Genomic DNA, 22,716 nt, shown 5'->3' with positions numbered 1-22,716 from the left:
ATGCAGTGTTGGGCCCCGAGTAGCAGCATTACTAGTTTATCGACATTTCTTAGTAGTGTGGTTGCAGTGTTGCTGTTTTCTACATCAAATACATTTTCAGTAGTTAAGCTACTTTCATGGCACAATAGCGCAGTAGCTGCAGTCTACGTACATACAGTACATATTATATAGCTACACAGAAGCATCCAGTTCGACCCACAGCTGAAAGCAAAAAGTCAGAGATTGTGTAAATTACCATATAATTCAGTTACAATACACAAATTCAATGAAACTCCACAATACTTACAGGACTCACATTTTTCAATCACAAGATGGCAGTCATTCATCTCAATCCTCAATTTTTCTCAAATCCTGCAATTTTCTTCAAATTATTCCCCAAAAATTCTTGAAATTATGTAAAAATGGGTCACAAAATCCAATACTTTGCTTTGATATTATTGTTGATGTACATATTTTATCATTTATTTATACGTGTAAGTGCACACTAGAGCACAATAATGAAATTACTTATTTTCTTGCCTAAAATCTGCGTTCCACTTAAGATCAACTGCTCCGTATTTGGCCCCTGAACTAAAAGGAGTTTATGCTATAACGCATCTTTCTCGGGTAATGTCGCGTACGTCCCTACCCTCCTGCCAATGCTCGACATAAACTGCAGCCGGGACGAGAGACGGTGGTAGATCATTGTGTAACATTGTCCTTTTTAGCATCATAGCTGGATTAATCCCATCATTGACCAATAACCACCTCGAATGCCTATTTTACCTTGACCAAAACCTTTGGCACATGTAAACGTCAGCATGTTTAGTAGGTCCGTTTGTTCTAAATTAGGCTCCAGAAAAGTTAGTGTGAGTGTGTTTGAGAGTTAAGTGACTGTCGTCTGAGAATAACTTCATTGTGAAAGAAGATCTTAGCTCTAAAAATGATGGGGATGTGGCATGTAATACACTGTGCACCTGACTGGTCATTTCATTAACCTCGTCAAACATATCTGCTGTAATCTCCCATCTAATTTCATTTGTTAATTTTTTTTTTTTTTTTTTTTTTTTTTTTTTTTTTTTTTTTTTTTTTTTTTTTTTTTTTTTTTTTTTTTTTTTTTTTTTTTTTTTTTTTTTTTTTTTTTTAGTCTTTAATACCAAAAAGAAATTTCACAAATTTATCAATCTTTGCTTTAGCTACAGGTTTGGTCAAAATATCTGCAACCATGTCTGCTGTTGGACAGTATTCAATAACTATCTTCCCATCATTAAGGGTAGATCGAACAAAATGGTACTTAATGTCAACGTGTTTACATCTCTGACGACAAACAGGGTTCTTTGACAAAGCAATTGCCCCTTGATTATCCTCATAAATCTTGACTGGGGTGTACTCACCCCCATAGTCCATTTCATTTAGAAGCTGAATAAGATACAGGCTTTCCTGAGTGGTGGCTGCTAAAGCCATGTATTCTGCTTCACATGTTGATAGCGCAACTGTGGGTTGCTTTTTAGATTTCCAAGAAATAACAGGACCTTCTTCCGACAAACTGAAACAGTAGCCAGTTGTACTTCGCCTGTTATTTTGATCTGCTGCCCAGTCAGCATCACTAAATGCAACAAGTTTAAGATTTGCATTATTTTTCTTGTAACACAATTCGTGGTTCACAGTGCCTTTTAAGTATCGCAACACATGCTTTGCTGCTACCCAATGTTGTGGACCTATGCAGTTCAGGCAGCAGCTATAATTCGCAACAGGTGTTATAACAGACGCATAGGTCCACAACATTTTTGGTAGGCAACTCTCAATTATCATACATCTTGCCATTTCAATCAAAGTTCTCCAGCTTCTCTCTGCTGTGCCATTCTGATGTGGTGAATAGGGAGAAGAAGTTTCATGTCTTATAGTATTTTTACTAAGCAGTGATTGGTATTCTCTGGATGTAAACTCTGTCCCATTATCAGAACGAATACATTTTATTTTACCATACGGTGCCACATCAGCAATAAACTTCTCTGTACCTCTGACTGTGTCACTCTTAGCTTTTAAGAAGTATGTAAATATTGCACCTGAATAGTCATCAGTAAATGCCAATATATACTTGAAACCGTCTTTTGCTATTGGCTCAATTGGTCCACATAAATCTGTGTGTACCAGATCAAGGGAAAACTTAGATTTTTCTCCTGCCTCTCTATTCCTGCTTTGAACAAATTTACCCTGGGTGCACACTTCACATAGGTTAGGTGTTACAGTTTTACTTTTGATTTTCATCCCTACTGTGACCGCTTCCAACTTTAAGACATCCTCATAGTTACAATGTCCTAGGATTTCGTGCCATGTTTGAACGTCATAGCATCCATTACATTCATCGGCATCCTCTGTCACTGTACATAAATAAAACAGTCTATCCAGCACCTGAATTTCAAATGTCACACCATCTTTATGAATCAGTCTGTTCTGACCTTCTTTGAAGACTACAGTTGCTCCATGGGAAGTCGCCGCCTTCACTGAGAAGATGTCCTGTGGAAAGGATGGGACGTACAGCGCCCCACTCAGCATAGCGTCCATCACACGACCTTTATTGTCTCTCAGGCGAACTCTGGCCGTACCTTTCTTCAGCGCGATGCCGCTGGTCCTCTCTCCATCAGCCAGCTCCAGAACATGCTTGTGTGGTTCAAAACTTTCATCAAAGTCTTTGAATTGAGTGATGTTCCTGATGATGTGTGAGGTTGCTCCGGTGTCCACCATGAGGCCTTTCTCATTCACTCTTCCAACCTGGACTTCATTTACGTGACCGATTTTGAAGACGAACGTGTGGTCCTCTTCATCCACCGCCCGCTGCACCTTGTCGCGCTTTCTCCGCCTGCAGTTGACATCCTTGTGTGTGGAGCTCTTGCAGAGACGGCACCACTGTCTCTGTTCCCTGCGCTCTCCAGTTGTAGCAGTACACTCTGCAGCTTTATGCCCCCTCTGGCCGCAGGTATAACAGGTCAGTTTCATGCTCCAGCTTTCTTTTCCTCTGGCTTTCATCACGCTGTCACTGTCTGAATCAACAGCATTGAACCTTTCAGTGCTCTCATAGCTGCGGAGTTTGGCCTTAAACTCAACGAAAGTCAACTTCTCATCACTCTGGGTTATGTGGATAGAGAAGGGCTTAAATTGTTCCGGCAGACCTTTCAAAATCATAGCGATCAACAAGTCATCACTAAAAGTCTCTCCTGCATGTCTCAGTGACGTAATCGCTTTCTCTGCCCGGATGACGTAGTCCGTGACGCTCTCATTAACAGCTTTCTGAAGGGATGTTAACTCAGTGTATAAGCTGATCACTCGGGGTTTCCCCTTACCAGCATAGTGTTCCCTTAGAATCTTTAGCGCCTTTCTGCCATCATCTGTTGCGTCCCTCATTACAAGTGACAGGCTTTTATCATCCAATACTTGAATCAGCTCTGCATAAGCGTCTTCATTTTTCTCAGCGTCGGCCTCTGCACCTTCCTCATCATCACTGGGTGCTTCATTGATGATGGTGCTCTTTAGACTAAGTAGACGCAGGTGTGCCAGAAACTTAGTTTCCCAAAGTTCATAATTTTTCTCATCTCCGTCGAAACACAAACGACTCCATCGACCTCCAACATCTTTCCTGGGCCCATAACCTGTTGAAGTTGCCATCTTAAAGATAGGAGCGCCGGCAGAGGAACATGACAGAGGAAAGGAATCACACAGCTAGTCTTTGGTTTGACTGCCATGCACCAACACACACAGAGAGAAGTGGCAGGCAGTCATTTATTGATTACCACACCCAGCAACTGATTACAACAGCTGATACTCATCAACCACGGCCACAAACAATAGTAAGGTGTAAGAGCACACAAAATAACATTCAACACTTTTCCTAACGAGGCCAGCCCCCCAGCCAATCAAATGTCAGCTGGAGGCTCATAAAGGAGTTGGTTAATTAGAGCTGTCAGAAAATGAACATATAAGAACAACGACAGAGGCTGGATTTCTCTTTATTACATCCCGCCGAGAGTTATTAATTCTGCGGGAATCGCCTCAGGTGGCGTGACAGGATGTGTGCCAACGCGGGGTGAAGGCGAGACATGGAGATAAAGTCAGATATGAGCAGAGAAAAATATTTACTTTTTCAGAATGATCAAATGTGATTTCCGCCAACTTTGTGGCAGCTTAATTTCCTCTGCCGCAGGAAATTGGGGCCTTAGCATTTCCAGGAGTGAATCTCCATCTCATTTCTCACAATTGATGCTCAGTCTTTTGAGAAAGTTTACAACATCAAATTATACTGAAGGTGTCCTCAGGTTTATTTAGCAGTCTCATATCATCCCAAAACATTAGCATCCAAATTAGAATTAGCATTTCTTTAAAAAGTTAATGAAAAAAGTATTTTTGAATTTCGCGTGTGTGTGTGTGTGTGTGTGTGTGTGTGTGTGTGTGTGTGTGTGTGTGTGTGTGTGTGTGTGTGTGTGTGTGTGTGTGTGTGCGTGCGTGAGGGTAGGTACTAGGAGTTCTCAAGGTAACAGCTGAGTTTTAGGTGTTGGGCTCCGAGGGAACGCAGCTGCACATGGCAACACAGATGGTGCCTCACACACGTACACGCGCGCACCCACACACATAATACCAGGGCTAAACACTTCGCTATACGCCATGCCTGCTTACAGTCTCACACACGCGCCTCGGCCACGTGTCAGTAAGCGGGCAGCTCAGCTGTAACCTGGGAGGCTGTTCATGCCTTCATTTGTTCTGCTCACGGACATCCTGCCTGGAAGAAATTATTCACGTTCATTCCCAATCCTTCCTAAATTTAGAGAATCTGTGCAAGGAGCAGAAAAGCAATTTCCAAACTCTGTTTATTGTGCCAGCAACACTTTCATGGGTATTAGTGCACTCTGTGTTGCTAAGTGATACAATTTGGGCTTTTGATATATCCCCCACAGTGACAGTACTCCTTAGCAGAATATTTGTACCGACTTTTGAATTTGAAATACTTTATTAATTCCTGAAGGGAAATTACATTCCAAAAGGGACATGCTTCTCACACACATAGGCCCGAATCACACACATGCACAAACAGGACCTGTGGCTATGCATTAATGGAGAGATGTCAGAGTGCGGCTGCTTTTACAATGAAGGGAGCACACCAGAGCAGTGTTGTGGTTTGGTGCCTTGCTCAAGGGCACCTCAGCAGTGCTCAAGACATGCCCTGGGACCTCTCCAGCTACCCGAACAACTTCGTTTTTTGGTCCGCACCGGGACTTGAATGGGCGACCCGGTTCCCAACCCATGTCCTATAAATCAAAGCTTATCTGGTAACACTTTACTTAAAGTTTTATACATAAAGGCTGACATTACGTTGTCATTATTATGACATGACCTGTCATTAGCAATTATCAATATAGCTCCAAAGGTATGATTGACAGATATTCATGACACCTTATTCATGCTAATGACAGATAATGACAGTGTATTGTCAGCCTTATATATAAAACTTTAAGTAAAGTGTGATCAGATATGCTTTGATTTATATGATTTTTTTTTAAGTAAGTGCAAATATTCTGTAAATAATCTGTTAATGCATATCTTTATCAAATTGAAAATTAAATGTTGTCACTAAGTCTCTCTATGCTACAAAATAAACTATTAGCTTTATATATTGGGACTACTGTCATGCACTTGCACCTATCAATCTCATTTAGTCGAGGCACTTTTATTAACGTATGTGACTCAGGAAACGTTTATGCTTCTACACACCCATGGCAGTGTTCACAGCTAGTTCACTAAACAATCTGTTACTGTGCCATGGACCTGTCACTGACCCTGAGCTCCTCCCGTTCCATCAGCTCCAGGGCTGCTGGGACTATTGATGTTTTAAAAGCAAGGTTCACCTTTTATTCAGTCAAACGACAGCTTTAGAACAGGCATTTACCAGGACCACACTGACACTGGTTCAAATCAATGGTTTATGAACATTTCAAGTTGTAAACACGCAAACTTCTGCGATTCACTCACTTCCGGGTCAAGCTGTGATCTTTGTATGTCGTTGTGACTAAAGGGTGCATCTTTTAAAGCTTCTGCATTACTTGAGGGAACGTTTAGATGCTCTTTGCTAAAAACTACTCCAATATAAGTAAAAGTAGCTCAGTCAAAGTATTACTAAAGAGAAAGTACTGAAGTTTTTGCATAAAAAACAAAAGTAAATAAAAATCTCCAACATAATTTTCATCATCATATTTGCAAATAAGAAAAGACTGCAAACTGTTGCATGTTTAAAAAGTACAGTAGTACAACTGAATAACACTGTGGTCTTTAGAGAAATATTATAACATTTAGGTTTGCGTTTAATAAAAACCTTTTCAAACCCCCAAAGATATTCACAGAAGCTGTCCCCCTCGCCCAAATTTACTATGTGCCGTGTCTTTGAATTCTGTTGTCATTGTGTTTTTTGGTGCTTCTATGTGCTGAGGAGGTTTTTTCCTAATCCCACACTGTGCCCCCTTACTAAAGGGCATAGTCACCAATTCCATCTTCTACTCCTCCGACCATACACTAGCTCCGGGAAAGGGGCGGAGACTGTGAGCAACAGCTGTCAGACAGTCCATCAAACACAAACCTGGCTCTGATTGGTTTATTTTTGCTCGGTCGCAGTGCATTCTGGCAATCTGCCAAAGGCAGCAGGAGCAGTAGGGGGGCTCAATGAGCCTGATTTTTGTACGCAAACTACTAGTTTCATGTAAAGCTGTCCTTACATAGTGACAGCTTTAGCAAATATGACAGAAAAGTCAGTTTTATAAGAGTTGCAGACTGCACCTTTAAGTCAAAGTACAACGTATGCTTCTCAAAAACTACTCAGAGTATTAATTACTCGATAGATGTTTTATTGCGTTGTCAATAGCAGGCATTCGATTTAATTCACCTGCATAAAATATCAATAATTTGAGCTAATCTTTGATTGTTAAGCATAATATAAAAGAGTGGTAAATTTGGTTAAACTTTGCAGATGTATTGATATATTTATTTAGTTGTAAACCAATTTTGAATGGTCATTGCAAAAAAATCTATTTATGCATACTTTATAAATTCTGCAAAGTATATCTTTAAAAAGATTATCGACTGATGTATCAGTATCTAAATATTTTAACTCCCTTTTATCAACATCCGCCCAAAAAAATCCAGCATCAGTCTGGTAAAAAAAATAGAGCAAAATATATGTATATACCAAAACTAAATAAGAAAATGGATCAAACACACAAAAAGCTAACATTATATGTTCTGTTAAAAAAATGCATATCGGGCAACATATGAGGTAATACTGCTTAAGACCCATGTCACTGTCATAGACCAATATCAGGCCAATGAGTGGTCTGCAACCTTTATTCTCAAAGGAGCCATTTTGTCTCATCTCACCTGGATTAAAGTCCTTTCTGAAGCCAAAACGAACACCTTCTCAATGTTTTTTTTTTAGTTGACGTATTTGTAGCGCTACTAAAAATAACTTGAATGAGATAACACATGATCATGTCGGTCAACACTTACTAATTGCTAATTTCTTGCAACATATCAAGCATGCATATTAGACCGGCACATTGGCAGTTAATTAAATATTTGTGCATGCAAATAAAATCTTGAGGCACTGAAGCAATGGAAAAAACTGAGCTTACAGGAGAGAAAAAGTAGTGAGTCACGAGAGTATTAATAAATGTAGTGGAGTAAAAAGTATAATATTTGTCTTTCAAATGAAGTGGAGCAACCAATAATAATACTCAAGCAAAGTGCAGACACACAAAAAATACTTCCATACCTAAGTACAGTAATTGAGTAAATTTGCTTCGGTATCTATTCAGTTTGTTTCAGCGGGCATTGCACTATTACTCTGTAGCTGTAGAACCAGCTAGTCTCAGTGGCCTTCAGTCTACGTCAATAATTTTCATCTGGTAGGTCAGGGCCCAAAAGTGGGTCGCGGACCCGTACTGGGTTTGTCATGGACAGCTGGTCAAAAATAAATGAATACTTAATGTCTCTCATGTTGTTTTATTTTGAAAGAAACTTTTCTTTTGACATGGAATGCATGTTGCACAGAAAAACACATAGATTTATGTTTTTAAAAAAATATTATATGTGTGTTTTCAACAGCTATTTATGAAAAACTAAATTTGGTTGGTTGAATTCTAAAAAAAAGTGGGTCACAATTTAATGAACGCGACAAAATGTGGGTCCCAGAGTGAGACCAGTTGAGAACCCCTGGTCTACGTTATGAATGTGGAGAATCTTCCTTCCCATGTCGAACATGTGGAATCCACATGGTATGACTCTGAATTTCTTCTGTAAAGTTGTGCCACCTCGAGGCTGAAATTTGATTAATTATATTCAGATTTGAAGGCAGGGTAGGTGATTCTCATGAAAGCATGATTTTAAATATAGCTTCCTCCAAAGGCTCCGCCTTTACCCCCTCCCCTCCCCTCCCCTCCACTCTGCGCTCACTCTCAAACCACGTCCTTCACTCACATGCACGAGCACCGCTGCTCCGGAAGCGGAAAGAAGCTCATCGCCTGTATTGTGTAGAAACTTTGTCGTCTCACGTCTCATTCAGCAGTAGATAAACAATCAACTTTATCATTATATATGTTAAAGGACGTGGCCAAAAACCTTGTTTTAACTCTGTCAACGGTGACGCGCTTTGAGTGTGGGCTCATGCACTCGAGGGGACGAGAACGAACAGGGAGACAGGGAGACCTGATTGGTTAAAGAAAAAAAATAACTGTTTTTTTTTTCATTGGTCAAAGTTTTTACAGGTTTACAGCTGCTACAGATGATGGATTTTCTTTGTTCCTTTTTCAGAGCACATTAGATCTTAATTTCTGTCAGGACTTAAAGAAAATTTCTACCAAACACTTAAAAAGTGTATCTGGAGAAAATCACCTACCCTACCTTTAATTTCCTTGAGAGAAGAAATACAATTTATTCGGTAACCCTTCCTTTCACAGTCTCCTAATTACCTTCATTCAAGAAATACATTTAATTTCAAATTGTGACAACGGTGGTTTCACTAACAGCCTCATACCTGATCTATTGAGCCCCTGGAGGTCCAGACCTCTTGCAATCGAACCACTGATATGTGACAATAGTTTTTAGTGACGTTTGACAATGAGTGTCCCCGTAATAAAGCATGAGTGCACAGAGACTGTAGATGAGCTGTCAGCACTCATTAGGACGACCAATGTGTTTCCCCCGTGTTCACGTTTTTAACTCTGCAGCACACAGGCAGCATTCTGAGTGGAAAGGATCAGTATGCTGGTTATGTCAGTGTCACTGAGGCATGCAGATGCCAGAATTAAACAATGTGCTCATGCAAGCTTTGTCTGACTATGGCTGGCTGTCAAATTGAGGTAGAGGGGCAAAGGGATGAATTCAGCTGGCTACCTTCTAAAATAGAATACATGGTGTGTCAAGCACTAAGTAGGTCATAATTCTAGTGCTGCTTTCATAACATAGAATCCTTGAATATAGTTAACTGTGTAAGGACCAGTTTGGATTTTTTTTTTTTACGTTATTTTCTCACAAATCAAACAAATATATGTTCATCATGCAATTAACGAAAAGCGCGAAATAGAGGTACAAAATAAATAAACAAAATCCTGAAAATCAAATGAAGTCAATATTTTGATGGGACAGTTAAAAATGTACTACATATGCAAACAATTCAACAGCAGGCACACTTTTTGAATGGTATTATTCATTCATACGCTTTATTTATACTGGTAGTCTCATTGATATTTCTTTCTCTAGAGCACGTGTCAAACTCATGGCCCGAGGGCCAAATCCGGCCCTTTGGAGCATCTAATTCGGCCTGCAGGAGAAAGTTAAAAATGACACAGAAAACGTGTCTTAACCATATTTGCAGGAAATCACAGTTTTCCCAGTGTTTATATTGCATGATTGCAGTCATTTTGTGTTTAAAAGTTGAAAAAACTAAAAATTCTTACAAAATCCTCAAATTTTACTCAAATTATTACATAATATTTCCCTTAATTAAATAGAAATTTGTCACAAAATCTAGGAAAATTAAAGTAAAGATCCTGTTGAAACTGATGGACATTGTTGGTTTCTTACACATTTTTGTATTTTATGTAGTATATGTAGAAGTGCAAACTAGGGCACAATGATGTTGAAATTATTTGTTTTCCCACATACATAAAATCTGTGAAAAACTTGAGATCAAACTGCTTCGTATTTGGCTCCTCGACTAAAATGAGTTTGACACCCCTGATCTAGAGATTCATGTTGATTGTGGATACTGGGAACAAAGCACAAGCTTTTGTGGGTTTTCCGACTAATTCCATTGCCTCGCCTGCAAGATGGATTCTCCTGGTGTTCATAAACATCAGAATCCATCTTATGCTGCTCCCACCTTTGCCTTTTGAACCCGAGCCGAACCGATTCGAACCAATCATGAGGCAGTCTTGTTGTTTAGGGCGTGATATCTGGGTGTGACGAAGGCCGAAGCAAAACTGTCGCATGCTCAGTTGCGGGGAGAGGAACTAGCTGGTCTACTGCTCTGAATCAAAATTCAAAGATGTCGATGCAGGAGGATGAACGTGTGGAAGCTGCTATAAACTCGGTTTTAGAAGAATCCAGCATTTCCTCTTTGAAAGATCAACAGCGAGAGGCGTTTTGTGCATTTTTGGACAATGCAGAGCCTTGTTGTTGTAGCTGCATCTCTGCGGCGCATGCCCATGACGACGACATCATTTGTTACCGTGAATGGCTAAAACAAATCATGGTGGACTGGACAGGCTTTTCACCCAATCAGCTTCAAGCATTCTGTTCATGTCCCTCCCTGGTTCCGAAAGGATTCGCCAGACACAGACCCAGATCGATGTGGAGAACTCGAGTTAGAGGGAGGGGCTTCACATCTATCTGGCTCCTGCCAGGTTACTTATTCCAGTAATTAGGGAGAAAACAATGAATGACCAAAGATGGTGCTAGAGTGAGGAATAATATTTTATGGTATTTTATGTTTAATAGTTTTACAAAGGAATTGTTTCTTAGACTTAATCATTTTTCTTAAACTTCAGAGAGGAATATGTCGTTTAAACAATAACTAGTGTAAAAGACCACGCACGTCAAAGCCTCAGTTGTTAAAAGGATGGCTGTAAATCCTGTCAAGGTTTAAGCATTTAATACCGCTTAGAGTCATTTTATTTGCATAAAGGCAGAGACCATAATGCATGTCTCGTCTGATTTTTGTGCAGTAAGTTTTTTGTGGCCCAGGAGTCGATCTCTGCAGCCTTTGCCTGCAGGGGAAGATCAGGTGTTCCTTGACATGCTGATTCCCCCGCCTGTGATTTAATGTATGGGAATAATCCATTTCCTTCAGCTCATCTTACACACACAGGTTAAATGCTAATTACAGATGATGTTTGCATACAGGCATGTGATATAACGGTGGTTTTACATGTTGTTGTGTAGACATTATGCTTACTCAGGAGACAACCCAATCGCACTGGAAAAAATATTAAGCCCAGTTGCAAATCTTTTAAATGGCACGCTGTGGACTTTGTGACCTAAAGAATTGACCCATATGAGTTATTTTAAATGATTCCTCAGGCCAATATACAGCGCTTGACAGTATCAATGCTCCGAGCGGGGCTTCCCTCTTGAAATACCGACTATGTAAGTTTGGAGGAGATGGACCGTCTTTCACAGGGTCATATGACCTGGAGAATGCCTGCAGAACGTTTCACTTTACGACAGTCAAGTGACCACAGGCTCTGATATATAAATATAGTTCCCACATGATGTCACAACATACAAAAGAGAACAATATGGTGGTTTCGTGTCGGGTTAATGGTGCACTAATCTCCGCGATAGTTCAGTTAAACGCGGATTCTTTAGTAAGGGAAGTTGGCAAGTCAGATCCGTAACTTCGGAATAAGGATTGGCTCTCAGGGCTGGGGTTATGCCACGGCTACACTCTATGGGCTGGAGGAGCAGCCGCCACCCCCGCTTTCTTCTCCCCGCCGCTCTGCCTTCCTTGCCGCGTCAGTGGTGCTCCCCCACTACTCCCTGGCCTTTCCGCCGTTGTTGGCCCCCTTTGTCGCCGCGCCGACCCTCAGCGAAGGGGGCCGACGACTGCGGCAAGGCCAGGGAATACCCCCTACTCCCTTATCCCGAAGTTACAGGTCAACTACGGTCTGCATACACAATCACATATTCTGCCTAAATATACATTTTCCATTTGGATTTGGATTTTTTCTTCAGTCTTTATTTTTTAAACTACCTTACACCTCTGAAATATAGCAGGTCACTGAGCTTTCTTTAAACTGAATCCTAGTAATGTATTTGGTCAAGGTTTTATAAAGGGGCTTGGTCATTCATAATGGGAAATATGTCACATGACCAGGGATGAAGTCAATTACAATTGTAATCACGTAATTGGTAATTAATTACAATTATGACATAATTATAATCGTAATCGTAATTGAGACAAATCTGTTGCTGTTGTAATCATAATTGAATTGTAATTTAGTTCAGATAGATGACGTTGCAATTATAATTGGCATAACACTTATGTCAAAATTATCATTTAGGTGAATCACGTTACAGTTCTATGGCTTACACAGTTAAAATATTTAAAATATCTGTTATCACAAGTTTACCTGTCAGTTCTCTTCAGGATCATTTTACCATTTAAAAATATACATAAATATAGGGCTATACAGAAAAAAGGTAGAGAGGCCCACACCAAAAATATTAATACCAATGATTTCATGGATAAGGAAGCCTGACAAGGTAACCAAGAGATAAAAAGAAAATTAAATGATAGATAATACGTTTTAGTGTATTTTATAGCTTATTTAAGACATGGGTCAAAACTGACCTGTTATCATAAGAGATGCTAACAGAAAGCTAACACAAGAGGAAGGTTACGTCTAATAGATTTTTTTTTTTTATTAAAGGCTCAGTAATTGTGATTAATTGAATTTGAACTGTATATACTAGATTAATTTTAATTATAATTAGAAAAAATGCCTGCCAACTTAATCTGAATTGAGTTGTTATTGAACATTGTTAATTGAAGATATAATTGTAATTTAAAACGTAAATGACCCCAACTCAGCAATTAGGTTTGGGGTTGCTAACAGGCACCGTTTCTGCTCATGTCAAATATAGTCGGATTCATCTTCCCTCTCTTTACCTTTGTAAAAAAAAACCTTTTGCTGTTAAAGAAGAGCCTGGGTTACATCTGTTATTGCCCACAAGCATAAAACACCTCTTGGATTGTGCAGTGAAACAAGTGTCTGAGTAGTAACTGTACAGGGGAAAGTATCGTGTAGAAGATGTCAAAAAAAAAAAAAAAAAAAAAAGCACTGCGGAGTCACCCAGTCCTGACACAGACACAAGAAGGCAGGCAGACACAGAGCGGAGAAAGAGCTTCTATTTCCGTAATGAGAAGTAAAAAAAAAAATCCGCAAACTTGGTGTGACAAGTGAAACAGACTAATGATGTGACAGTAGCTAAAAGAGTCACACCAACTCCTTTCGTTGGATTTTTCCGCCTTCCCCTTTTCTCTTCATCCTACTATTCAATTACATCATCATGAACCAGTTCCTCCTGCAAAAATTGAGATTTATGGTGATGTTAATCAGAACTGATAACTTTCACATAGCTTGGTATGAAGGTTAAAAGTACAAGTAAAGTTTAAAACATTTTTGGTACAATGACAAAAATGACATGGATAGGTATCAACTATTAAATATAAAAACTCACAGTTTGACCTAAGAAATAGGTATTCAGGTAGGTAGTGTCACGGCAAATTTGCGGTTGACCTCATTGTTTTCACTATTGGAGAGAGCACAGTTGACCGAGTCAAATTCCTCGTGTGTACAACATACACTTGGCGAATAAAGATGATTCTGATTCTGATTCTGATTCTGATTTGGAGACATGATTTATTGCTCTGGTTGAATGATGGAGTCCAGGCGAGGCATTGATGATTTTATAAAAAAGATTTATTATAAAATTAAAGAAAAAAGGAGTAAAAAAGAAGCTTCCATCCTGAAAGAATTAAAGGCAAAAGGCTCGTGGCAGAGCAAAAAGGCAAGACCCACTCTAACTAACAGTTTCACAGCTTAAGCTTTTATACAGACAACAGAAAAAGTTCCACCCTGAGGTGAGGAGAAGGAGGGAGTCAGATGCCCAACAGTGGAAACATTTGAGGATGATGAAGACGTGTATATTATGAGGAAGATTGGGCGCCACTCTTATCTATCCTTGATAGTGTGTGTGTGCGTGCCTATCTGCACGTGAGTTTGAGTTTTGGCCTTCAACAGAGACTCTGTGTTGCACTGAGTACAATACGATCTGTACTGTTTAATCTAACATGATTCAGCTGTTCAAAAGTGCAAAGAGTAATGGAGTCATCATGTATTAAAACATGACAAATTGTACACATGAACACACATTTGACGATATTATGATGAATATAAAAATTGCCATAACAGTAGATATTGCAAAAGCCCCAAAGATTTAATGTTAATTTTCCATTGTAACTTATCATTCTGATGAAGGAGTTCTAACTGATGAGTTATAATAATAATACCAACACAGAACTTTGCAGGCTACTAATTTGTGGGATAGAAACAATGATTTTACTGTATATTTAAAGATTTTGTACTTATTTGGCTTGCTGATTCTAAGTACCGAAAACAGTAGTAAATACCAACAAAAGGCAAAATTTACAAGAAACTTAGATTCCTATTTCTTTTTTTTATCCAACTTTTACGACTAAAAGTAACAAATACACAGACTTTACTTCTACCAAACAGCTTTGCCAATTGGCTTCCACTTACAAGCCTTGGAATAATAATGTGCTCTAAAATAGCGACTGAATACATGATCAATAATGAAAACGTGCTTTCTTTTTTACTAATAAGCCATTTTACTCACTACCTACCACCTCTCACAGGACATTGTACCATTACACTATATAATGTCCCTAACATTAGGGTTGATAAACTGCTAAAGGACTCAGCTCAACCAACAACTACACATTAGTAGAGGCTTGTTAGTGAATATTTTATTATGTTCAGTATCAATGTTGCCTTAAGCAATTACATTTAAATACAATTTTAAGAGTTTTTGCTGCTTACAATTCTTAACTAACAGAGACGCAAAACAAATCTGCTCTAAGTTTAGTAAGGATGATGTGCCTGATAGTAACAATAATAATACATATTATTTAAAAGTGCCTTTCTGTGCACTCAAAGACAATTTACAGAGTTAAAAGCGCAATGAATTAACACTGTATAGTAGCTACGTAAAAGCAAGAACCCAAGGTAGCAAGTTATAAGGCAGGCATAGGCAACTGGCGGCCCAGGGGCCACAAGCGGCCCTCAGTCTAAATGGGTGCGACCCCCCAAAAACAATATTGTAATTAATGAAGTTGGAAGTTCTATCAAGAAAAACATAATACATAAAACTCCACAAACATAATGAACAGCAAAATGTACAGTGTCAAGAAAAGCAGGAGAAGATTTAAAAAAAAAAAAAGAAAAAACAATACAAAAAAATGAGTGATAAAACATATATAATTACAGAAAAAGATCCACTAAACAACTGCTTGAACACACAAAATGACTACAAAAACAACAACATAGACAAAAGGAATTCAAAGACACACGACATGATGACTTGAAAAACACAGAAAGACAACAAAAATGTGCCATATTGTTGAGAAAATCTACAAAATGAATTAAAAAACACATAAAATATCTAAAAACTCAAAAAACACCAAGAAAACCCACACAAAATAGGCACAACCCTTTGTTTTTTTTCTATACTAATGCTCAGATTGGTCATTATTCTAAATGTTAACATGAATGTTTATAATGTGGCCCTTGGATCAGACAATCACATTTTTGTGACCTCCACTATGATAGAAGTTGCTCATCTCTGACCAAAGGTATAGTAGCATTATTGGTAGTCTTTGACTGGGAGTTACCTGTACTGTATATGGCAGCAAAAATAATTTACTTTAAAGAAAATGGTAATTCATTTTCTCCTGAGCATCTTCTTTAGTAGATAAAAATCAAGTCAACTTTTATTCTGCTTTAGGGTTTTTTTTTGTTTTGTATTTTTAATTTGTTTGGAGAGTTGATAAGTATGTGATTGGGAATAGTTTCCATTGGCTGAAAACTTTTAGTTATTTCATTATTTTTATTTTTTACATAATGTGATGGATGCTTATGACAGAATAATCCCCCTAAAGATGCCCTCAAAACAGGCAGAAGGAAACAGGTGTAGTCTAATAATAACCAGCAGTTCTTCATGCTTGATAAAAATCTAACCACAATCTTGGTGGATGTTCACTTTCAACTGCTTCTCTACGTGTATTGATAAGTTATAATTGTCATAGCAACTACACAAACAGTAGAGGAGCAGACATCCATGTGAAGCTGAAGTACAATTACAGAGGACAAATAAGCCTGGGTTTAGTTTACATGACCTCTGTTTTCAATCCCTCTTGAGTTTAGACATTTCCTGAATTGTGTATCGGCGGAAAATGGTGATGTCTATGCGTGATCACACTCAGCGACAGTGTGAAATGACAAAGTGCCAGCTGGAGAAAATTTCCATCAATCATTTTTATGAAGTCGCTCTTTATCACTAATGACAACAACACAACAGTGACCTTTTTTCAACACTTGTTGCAGACGTCCTGCTGTTAAAGCCACAAACAAGAATGGTTATTCAACTGTGCTGTTTGAATTTCAGAATGCCACTAAGAAAAACCCATTAGTGCATGCTTGGTCACTCTCAAACCCAACTCTCTTTGTGCCACACAAGCAAAAGTTGATGATTTTAATCACAAAAAACATGTTGATGGCATAAACACACCTGCAGAACGCTAATCAATTACAGCATAGCGTGTACTGTAAACACACACACACACACACACACACACGCACACACACGCACACACACACACACTACATAAGGAATCCCTGTTCATTTATTTCAACTCGATAGAAATCATGATAAATATCTTGTCTTTAGACTGCATATGTTTTGTTTTTGAAAGTGTCTATTTGTACGGACAACCCCCGGTGCAATTGGTACGGTTAACGAAGTACACTTATGTAGCATCTTAGCGTTAGGTTTAGGAAAAGGTTTAGGGTTATGTTATAACCCAATATCACAACAATTTTAGGGTTAGGGTTAGAGTTACGGTTAGGTTGTGGTAAGGTTTAGTCTTAGTCACGTGACATAAACTGGCCAAAGAGGGGCGCTGCTTACGGATAGAATGTCGGTATATTGATACGCCAATCGTACGGATAGCCACTGCCTTTGTTTTTTGAGCTGGATGATTACCTTTGGTTAATAAGTATTGTTTATGTATTGTAACAAGATCAGAACTCCCACAGAAACCTATTCTCACTCATTTCAGTTGAATCAAATTGCATTACACAAACAAACCTGCAGTCCATGTTAAAGGTCATTGTTTGTGCTTGTGTGCTGATAGAGCTATCATTATTGTAATACTGAGTATACGTATATCATGATTATCTACTAATTGGCTACCTAATGAGCTAGCACTTGTTAGAACGCTTATTAATATTTCATCATCAACAATGTTAGCTGTAATCAAAGGAGGCGACTGGTTCCAAGTGTGTGCGTGCGTGTATGTATGTGTGCATTCTGTTTGTCCAGCGATCAAGTTTTATGCAGCTTGGTTACAGGCAGTGTCTCAGGTACAATATGTTTAAGTAGCCCGTGCTACTAAAGTTATCAAAACAGAGGTCAGTTAGCATTTCAAACGCTTGAAACTGACCAACAGAACGCTAAATAAACTATTCAATAAGTCCATGAATGATCAGCGTTTGTCTTTTCTATCTGTCTCCTGCTTTTACACCTTTTTCACCTTCCAATGTGTCAGTATTTGTTCTAAGCAACCTCACACATGACTCAGTCTGCTCCGCACCGTCATCAAACCTGGAACTGTTTGCGGTGATTGTTTTAGCACCGTAAAATTGTACAAAAAATACAATTAGGTTTTGAAAAAAAAACCGTTTGTTTATTTTGTTTTCTACATTATTAAAGGCTTGTGCAGCAGACAGAGAAGTCCACCCACCTCCAATTGAACTTCTTCAAATGTAATTTTGTGCTTCTGTGCACTAGCCTCCATAATGAATGAGCAAAATGTTCATTTAAATAGGACGGTCTCAACCACGTATATACGCGCAGCTATTTGTGCTGCAATGTTAGTGAATTCCCCACAGCAGGTGAGGAAACAGCGCCACCAAAGGATTTAGGGAGGCACCTGGTTTACCACCCCATATTACAGATCTTAGTGAATCCGCCCCTTAGTGTAATAAGAGTTAAATTATTTCACAATGTCAGTTGAAGCTGGGAAGTGCTTTTCTATCTTTGACACTATCTTTTTTTTTTTTTTTTTTCTTCGTGGTAATGGTATGATTCAATGCCACACTCACACGTACGTAAGCCGTGAGAGAAAAAGGTTGTGTTTAATGACTTCCTCTTCCTCCTGGAATGTCAATTTGTTGCCTTTCAGTTTGAGTAAAACTGCACAGCTTTTCTTTCTTCTGTTTTCCTCTCAGTTCAGACTGCGGCCATGACTCAGTTTGAAGATTCTGCCTCAAAACAGAGCTGATAATTCTGTTTGTCTTCTGCCTCATTGTACTGCATGTGTGTATGTGTGTTGCAGGAATGCCTCTCAGCCTGGACTGCAAGGCCTTTTTTGGCTACAGTGGAGAAAACAGAAGGCCTATCATTTACTGGATGAAAGGGGAAAAGTTTGTTGAGGAACTGGCAGGACACATTAAAGAAAGTGAAGTCAGGTAAAGTAGGAATCAGTCTCTCTCTCGCACAAGCACGGGAAAAAAATGAAAGTCTATAACTGACAATTAAAATTGAAGCCAAGTCAAATAAACACTAAGTACTGAAATTATGATTCCACCCACGAGGCACAACTGCTACAACACAAGGCATGACCGTAGCCATTACACTCTCCCAAGTTTGCCACTTTCTATTGTTAATTAATTTCATAAAAGAGTCAACTCCAGCTGCAGTCCTTACGCCTTCGCCATCTAATTTGCTCCTCCATGATTAATGACTCATTGAGGGTTCTTTGTCAGGTTTCATCTCCACCCTCCTGAAAAACTATGAATTCTAATAATAAATTTAAATTGAATTAATTTTCTCCCCTACTGGGACCAATTACATTGTGGTCTATTGAGGAAAGCTTGACTGTCTGCGGGGCATCAGATATCATTAATGTTACCTGCTGGATTGCCATAGAAATATTAGAATACATGTCTTTTTTTATGTGTGCAGGTAATGTAGGATTTCTAATCATCCATAATGTTTCAACAGTTTTGCTGTACTTTGTTTTGTCAAAGTCTGATTTGTATGAAGTTTAAATCTTGAAACTCAACCAGAAAATAATTTGTAGTTATAGTAAAAAAAAAAAAAAAAAAGCTGCCTCAAACCAAAGCAAATTTGTGCTCATTGATGTAGATTCAAATTAGGGCTGGGCGGTATACCCGGCTCATACCGAATACCGGTATATATTTTCATTATGATGTGGACTTTTAATATATCGCTGTACCGGAGCATTTGATTACACAACTTTGGGAATGCTACGCTGCGCCGCGCTTCAGACCGGACCTTTTTCAACGTTGCACTTCTAAATAGGAAGGTAAACAGTAGCGCTCTGGTTTTAGTTGTGGGGTAAATTAGGGATGTCCCGATATAACTTTTTCACTTTCGATATGTTACCAATATTGCTGCCTTGCGTATCGGCCGATACCGATATTGATCCGATGCGATATCAGCACAAATCATACATTACTTTTATTACTTATTTTGTAGTGTGGAATGTTAGAAAAGGCTTGATCGAGTGACGTTAAGCAATTTCCCACTGGGATTAATAAAGGAATTCTGATTCTGTTACTCACCCAGAACAATAGTCAGCAACAGTAGGTTACTTTGTTGAAGTTTTAACCACAGTCACCTATGGGTAGAAGTGCTGGAGTGGAAAATTTTATCGGAGCGCTTATATCGGTGATTTTAGATGCAGTCCGATAAAATCCGATATTCGTATTCTGGCTGCTATCGGACCGATATCCAATATCAATATCGGATCGGGACACCTCTAGTGTAACTGGATAAGAAAGACACAATTTGAAGCTCTGAAGCTGCATGTGAGCGTGTGGCTGCGTACGCATGCCTCTGCTACAGGAGAACAACACTCACGGACACAGAGGCACGGTTTGCTTAGCATGTCGGCAGTAATACACAAAAAAAAGCAAAGGATTGCAATTTGTAATTCCTCTAATGCGGAAATAAGTCATGATGTAGCTGCAAACAAAACACTACCTTATTCACCATAAAAAAACCACCACACCACTCAGTATGCAGCATTTAAAGCTAGAAATCAAGCTAATGCTAAAGCTAAGCTAGCGTGGCAAAGAGTCATTGGGCTGATGCTGCAAACTTGTATTAGTGTGGAATTATTCTACAATATTCACTCATCATGACAGTAAAATAGACCATCCTAAGTCAATCTACTGCAGTAATTCCTCTCTCTTATCTTTATCTTTATTTTTCTTTGTCTTCCATCTTTTATTAATCCCTTATCCTTATATTTATCACTATTATTATTTTTGCTGCTGGCTTGTGTTATTGTTTTTTTGTTCCACGCAGCGACTACCAAGTCAAATTCCATGTGCTGTTTTTTTTTTTTTTTTTTTTTAAAGTGTACTCGACAAAATAAACCTTTCTGATTCTCAACCAGTAGAAATAGTTGTGAACACCTGATTATGCATTAAAAAAAGGCATATACCAAGAAACCGTTAGAATTTAGAAACATACCGTAATATACATTTTTGGTCATACCGCCCAGCCCTAATTCAAATGTGTGCTTAATTTTTCATTTGAGTTACAGACTAAAAATGTTATTTGGAAAAACATATATTGAATAAAACTGCATGTTCATAATACTGATAATATCGAGCTTTACTTTCTTAATACATCCCTTCAGAGCACTCAACTAGTCCAAAAAAGATACTTAGGTAAAAGTAAAGCGTGCAATATGAAACACCATCTTCCCTGGAACACAGTCCATTTTCTAATCTCTTACACTTTAGGGGCGTAGTCCACCGTTGGTTCATCCCACCAGACTGCACCGCGACCACATTGGATTTTTAGAAACACGCGTGTTAGAGCCCAATATGTAACGAGGCCGAAAAAAAAATGTAATAAAACCCAAAATGCTACAGCTGGTCAATAATATAGGATGTAAGATGCTAGGCCCAAAACATAAAAACTCTTTACCTTTTATATATATATATAAACATTTTTATAAATAGAGTATGTATACTGTGCATATATGTATATATCATACACACACATATATATATATAGAATGTACATATATGTATGAAGGTATAGAAATAAAAAAAAGTTACTAAACATGTCAAGGTTCTCTAAAATACTAAATAATAATAATAATAATAATAATAATCATAATGATGATGATACTACTCTCTACATTGAAGCAATAAGCCCTTTTTGCATTATTAGAGGAAACATGTTTTTCCTTCCCCATAATGTAACAACAAAAAGTAAAAGAAAGTTTTGACGTTTTGGGCCCAGCATCTTTATGCATTATTGACCAGTTGTAACATTTTGGGTTTCATTACATTTATAACTATTCGGGTCTTGTTACATTTTGGGTTATTGTTACATATCGGGTTCTAACATGTGCAACAGCATAGGGAGCAAAAAAGCTAGTTTGAACAAGCAGGCGCTGAAGGCACAAACCGAACATTTAAATGTGTCATAGGGTTGGAATTGTGTACTTAATAAACAGTTTTCAAGTTGCTGAATACGCTTCTCTTAACAGAAACATGCAATTCCATGTCATCAGCTTAACCCACCAATAATAGCATGAACGTGTACCTCCCCTTAAGGAAAATGAAATGATCTCGCCTATTCCCCCCACTCCATCTGCAGGGGTCAAAGGTAACGCTGCAGCAGCTTGATGCGATAAGAGCTTTGATTTTTTGCTTTAGGATACTTTAGCGTTTACGAGAAATGCTCACCGAGTGCAGGTTTTTTGCCTCCAGAAAGTATTCTGTGGCTGCACGAGGTCATACTTCTGAGCTTTGAAATGATTCAGTCTTACTCTATTTCAAACTAAGTTAAAGATAAAGAGAGCAGCAGTTTGGGGAGTGTTTAAACAGAAACTAATAATGCCCCGTGGTATTAAATTAACCTTTGCCTGATGAGTTCTCAATTTTTCAGTCCGGTCCTCCAGCCACCTCTGCTCCAATCACACAACCAGTTCAAATCCAACAATCACTATCCAGCAGCCGCACTCCGGCTGTGATGCACATTAATCTGCCTACTTTAGGCCGCCTCCAGCTGTCCAGCTCTAGCACTGGGAGCTGGGCTATGTTCGTGTCTGTTTGTACTCTGCCCAATCCTGTCTCGTGGGCTACCTGATAACTGATTGTGGGCTTGTTCTCTTCTCGTATAAGGGCAATTGACTCTCCAACCTGGTTGTAATACACAGGGAGCTTGAAGAGCTGTGGGTTTCAAACATTCTCTCTCAAATCAATATTCCACACCATACTTTGTAGCTACTTTGCATTTTGTACACCAGTACAAGTGGCATCATCATTTTCACTCCAGCTGTGGCACAGA

General features: G+C 38.7%; 1 protein-coding gene across 3 annotated transcripts in view; it reads left to right on the top strand.

The window, feature by feature from the left end:
- The window catches only part of il1rapl2 (interleukin 1 receptor accessory protein-like 2), a 367,898-nt gene that overhangs the window by 319,775 nt on the left and 25,407 nt on the right, over positions 1-22,716 (top strand). For all 3 annotated transcript variants that reach the window (XM_028459966.1, XM_028459965.1, XM_028459968.1), the window contains one exon: positions 18,713-18,845. In XM_028459966.1, the coding sequence (XP_028315767.1) occupies positions 18,713-18,845 (133 nt within the window). The remainder of the gene's footprint in view (positions 1-18,712; positions 18,846-22,716) is intronic.

The sequence above is a fragment of the Gouania willdenowi genome, chromosome 10, assembly GCF_900634775.1.
Source record: "Gouania willdenowi chromosome 10, fGouWil2.1, whole genome shotgun sequence".
NCBI classification, from domain to species: domain Eukaryota; kingdom Metazoa; phylum Chordata; class Actinopteri; order Blenniiformes; family Gobiesocidae; genus Gouania; species Gouania willdenowi.
Note: the sequence above shows the minus strand (reverse complement) of the source record. Positions and strands in the feature narration are given on the sequence as shown.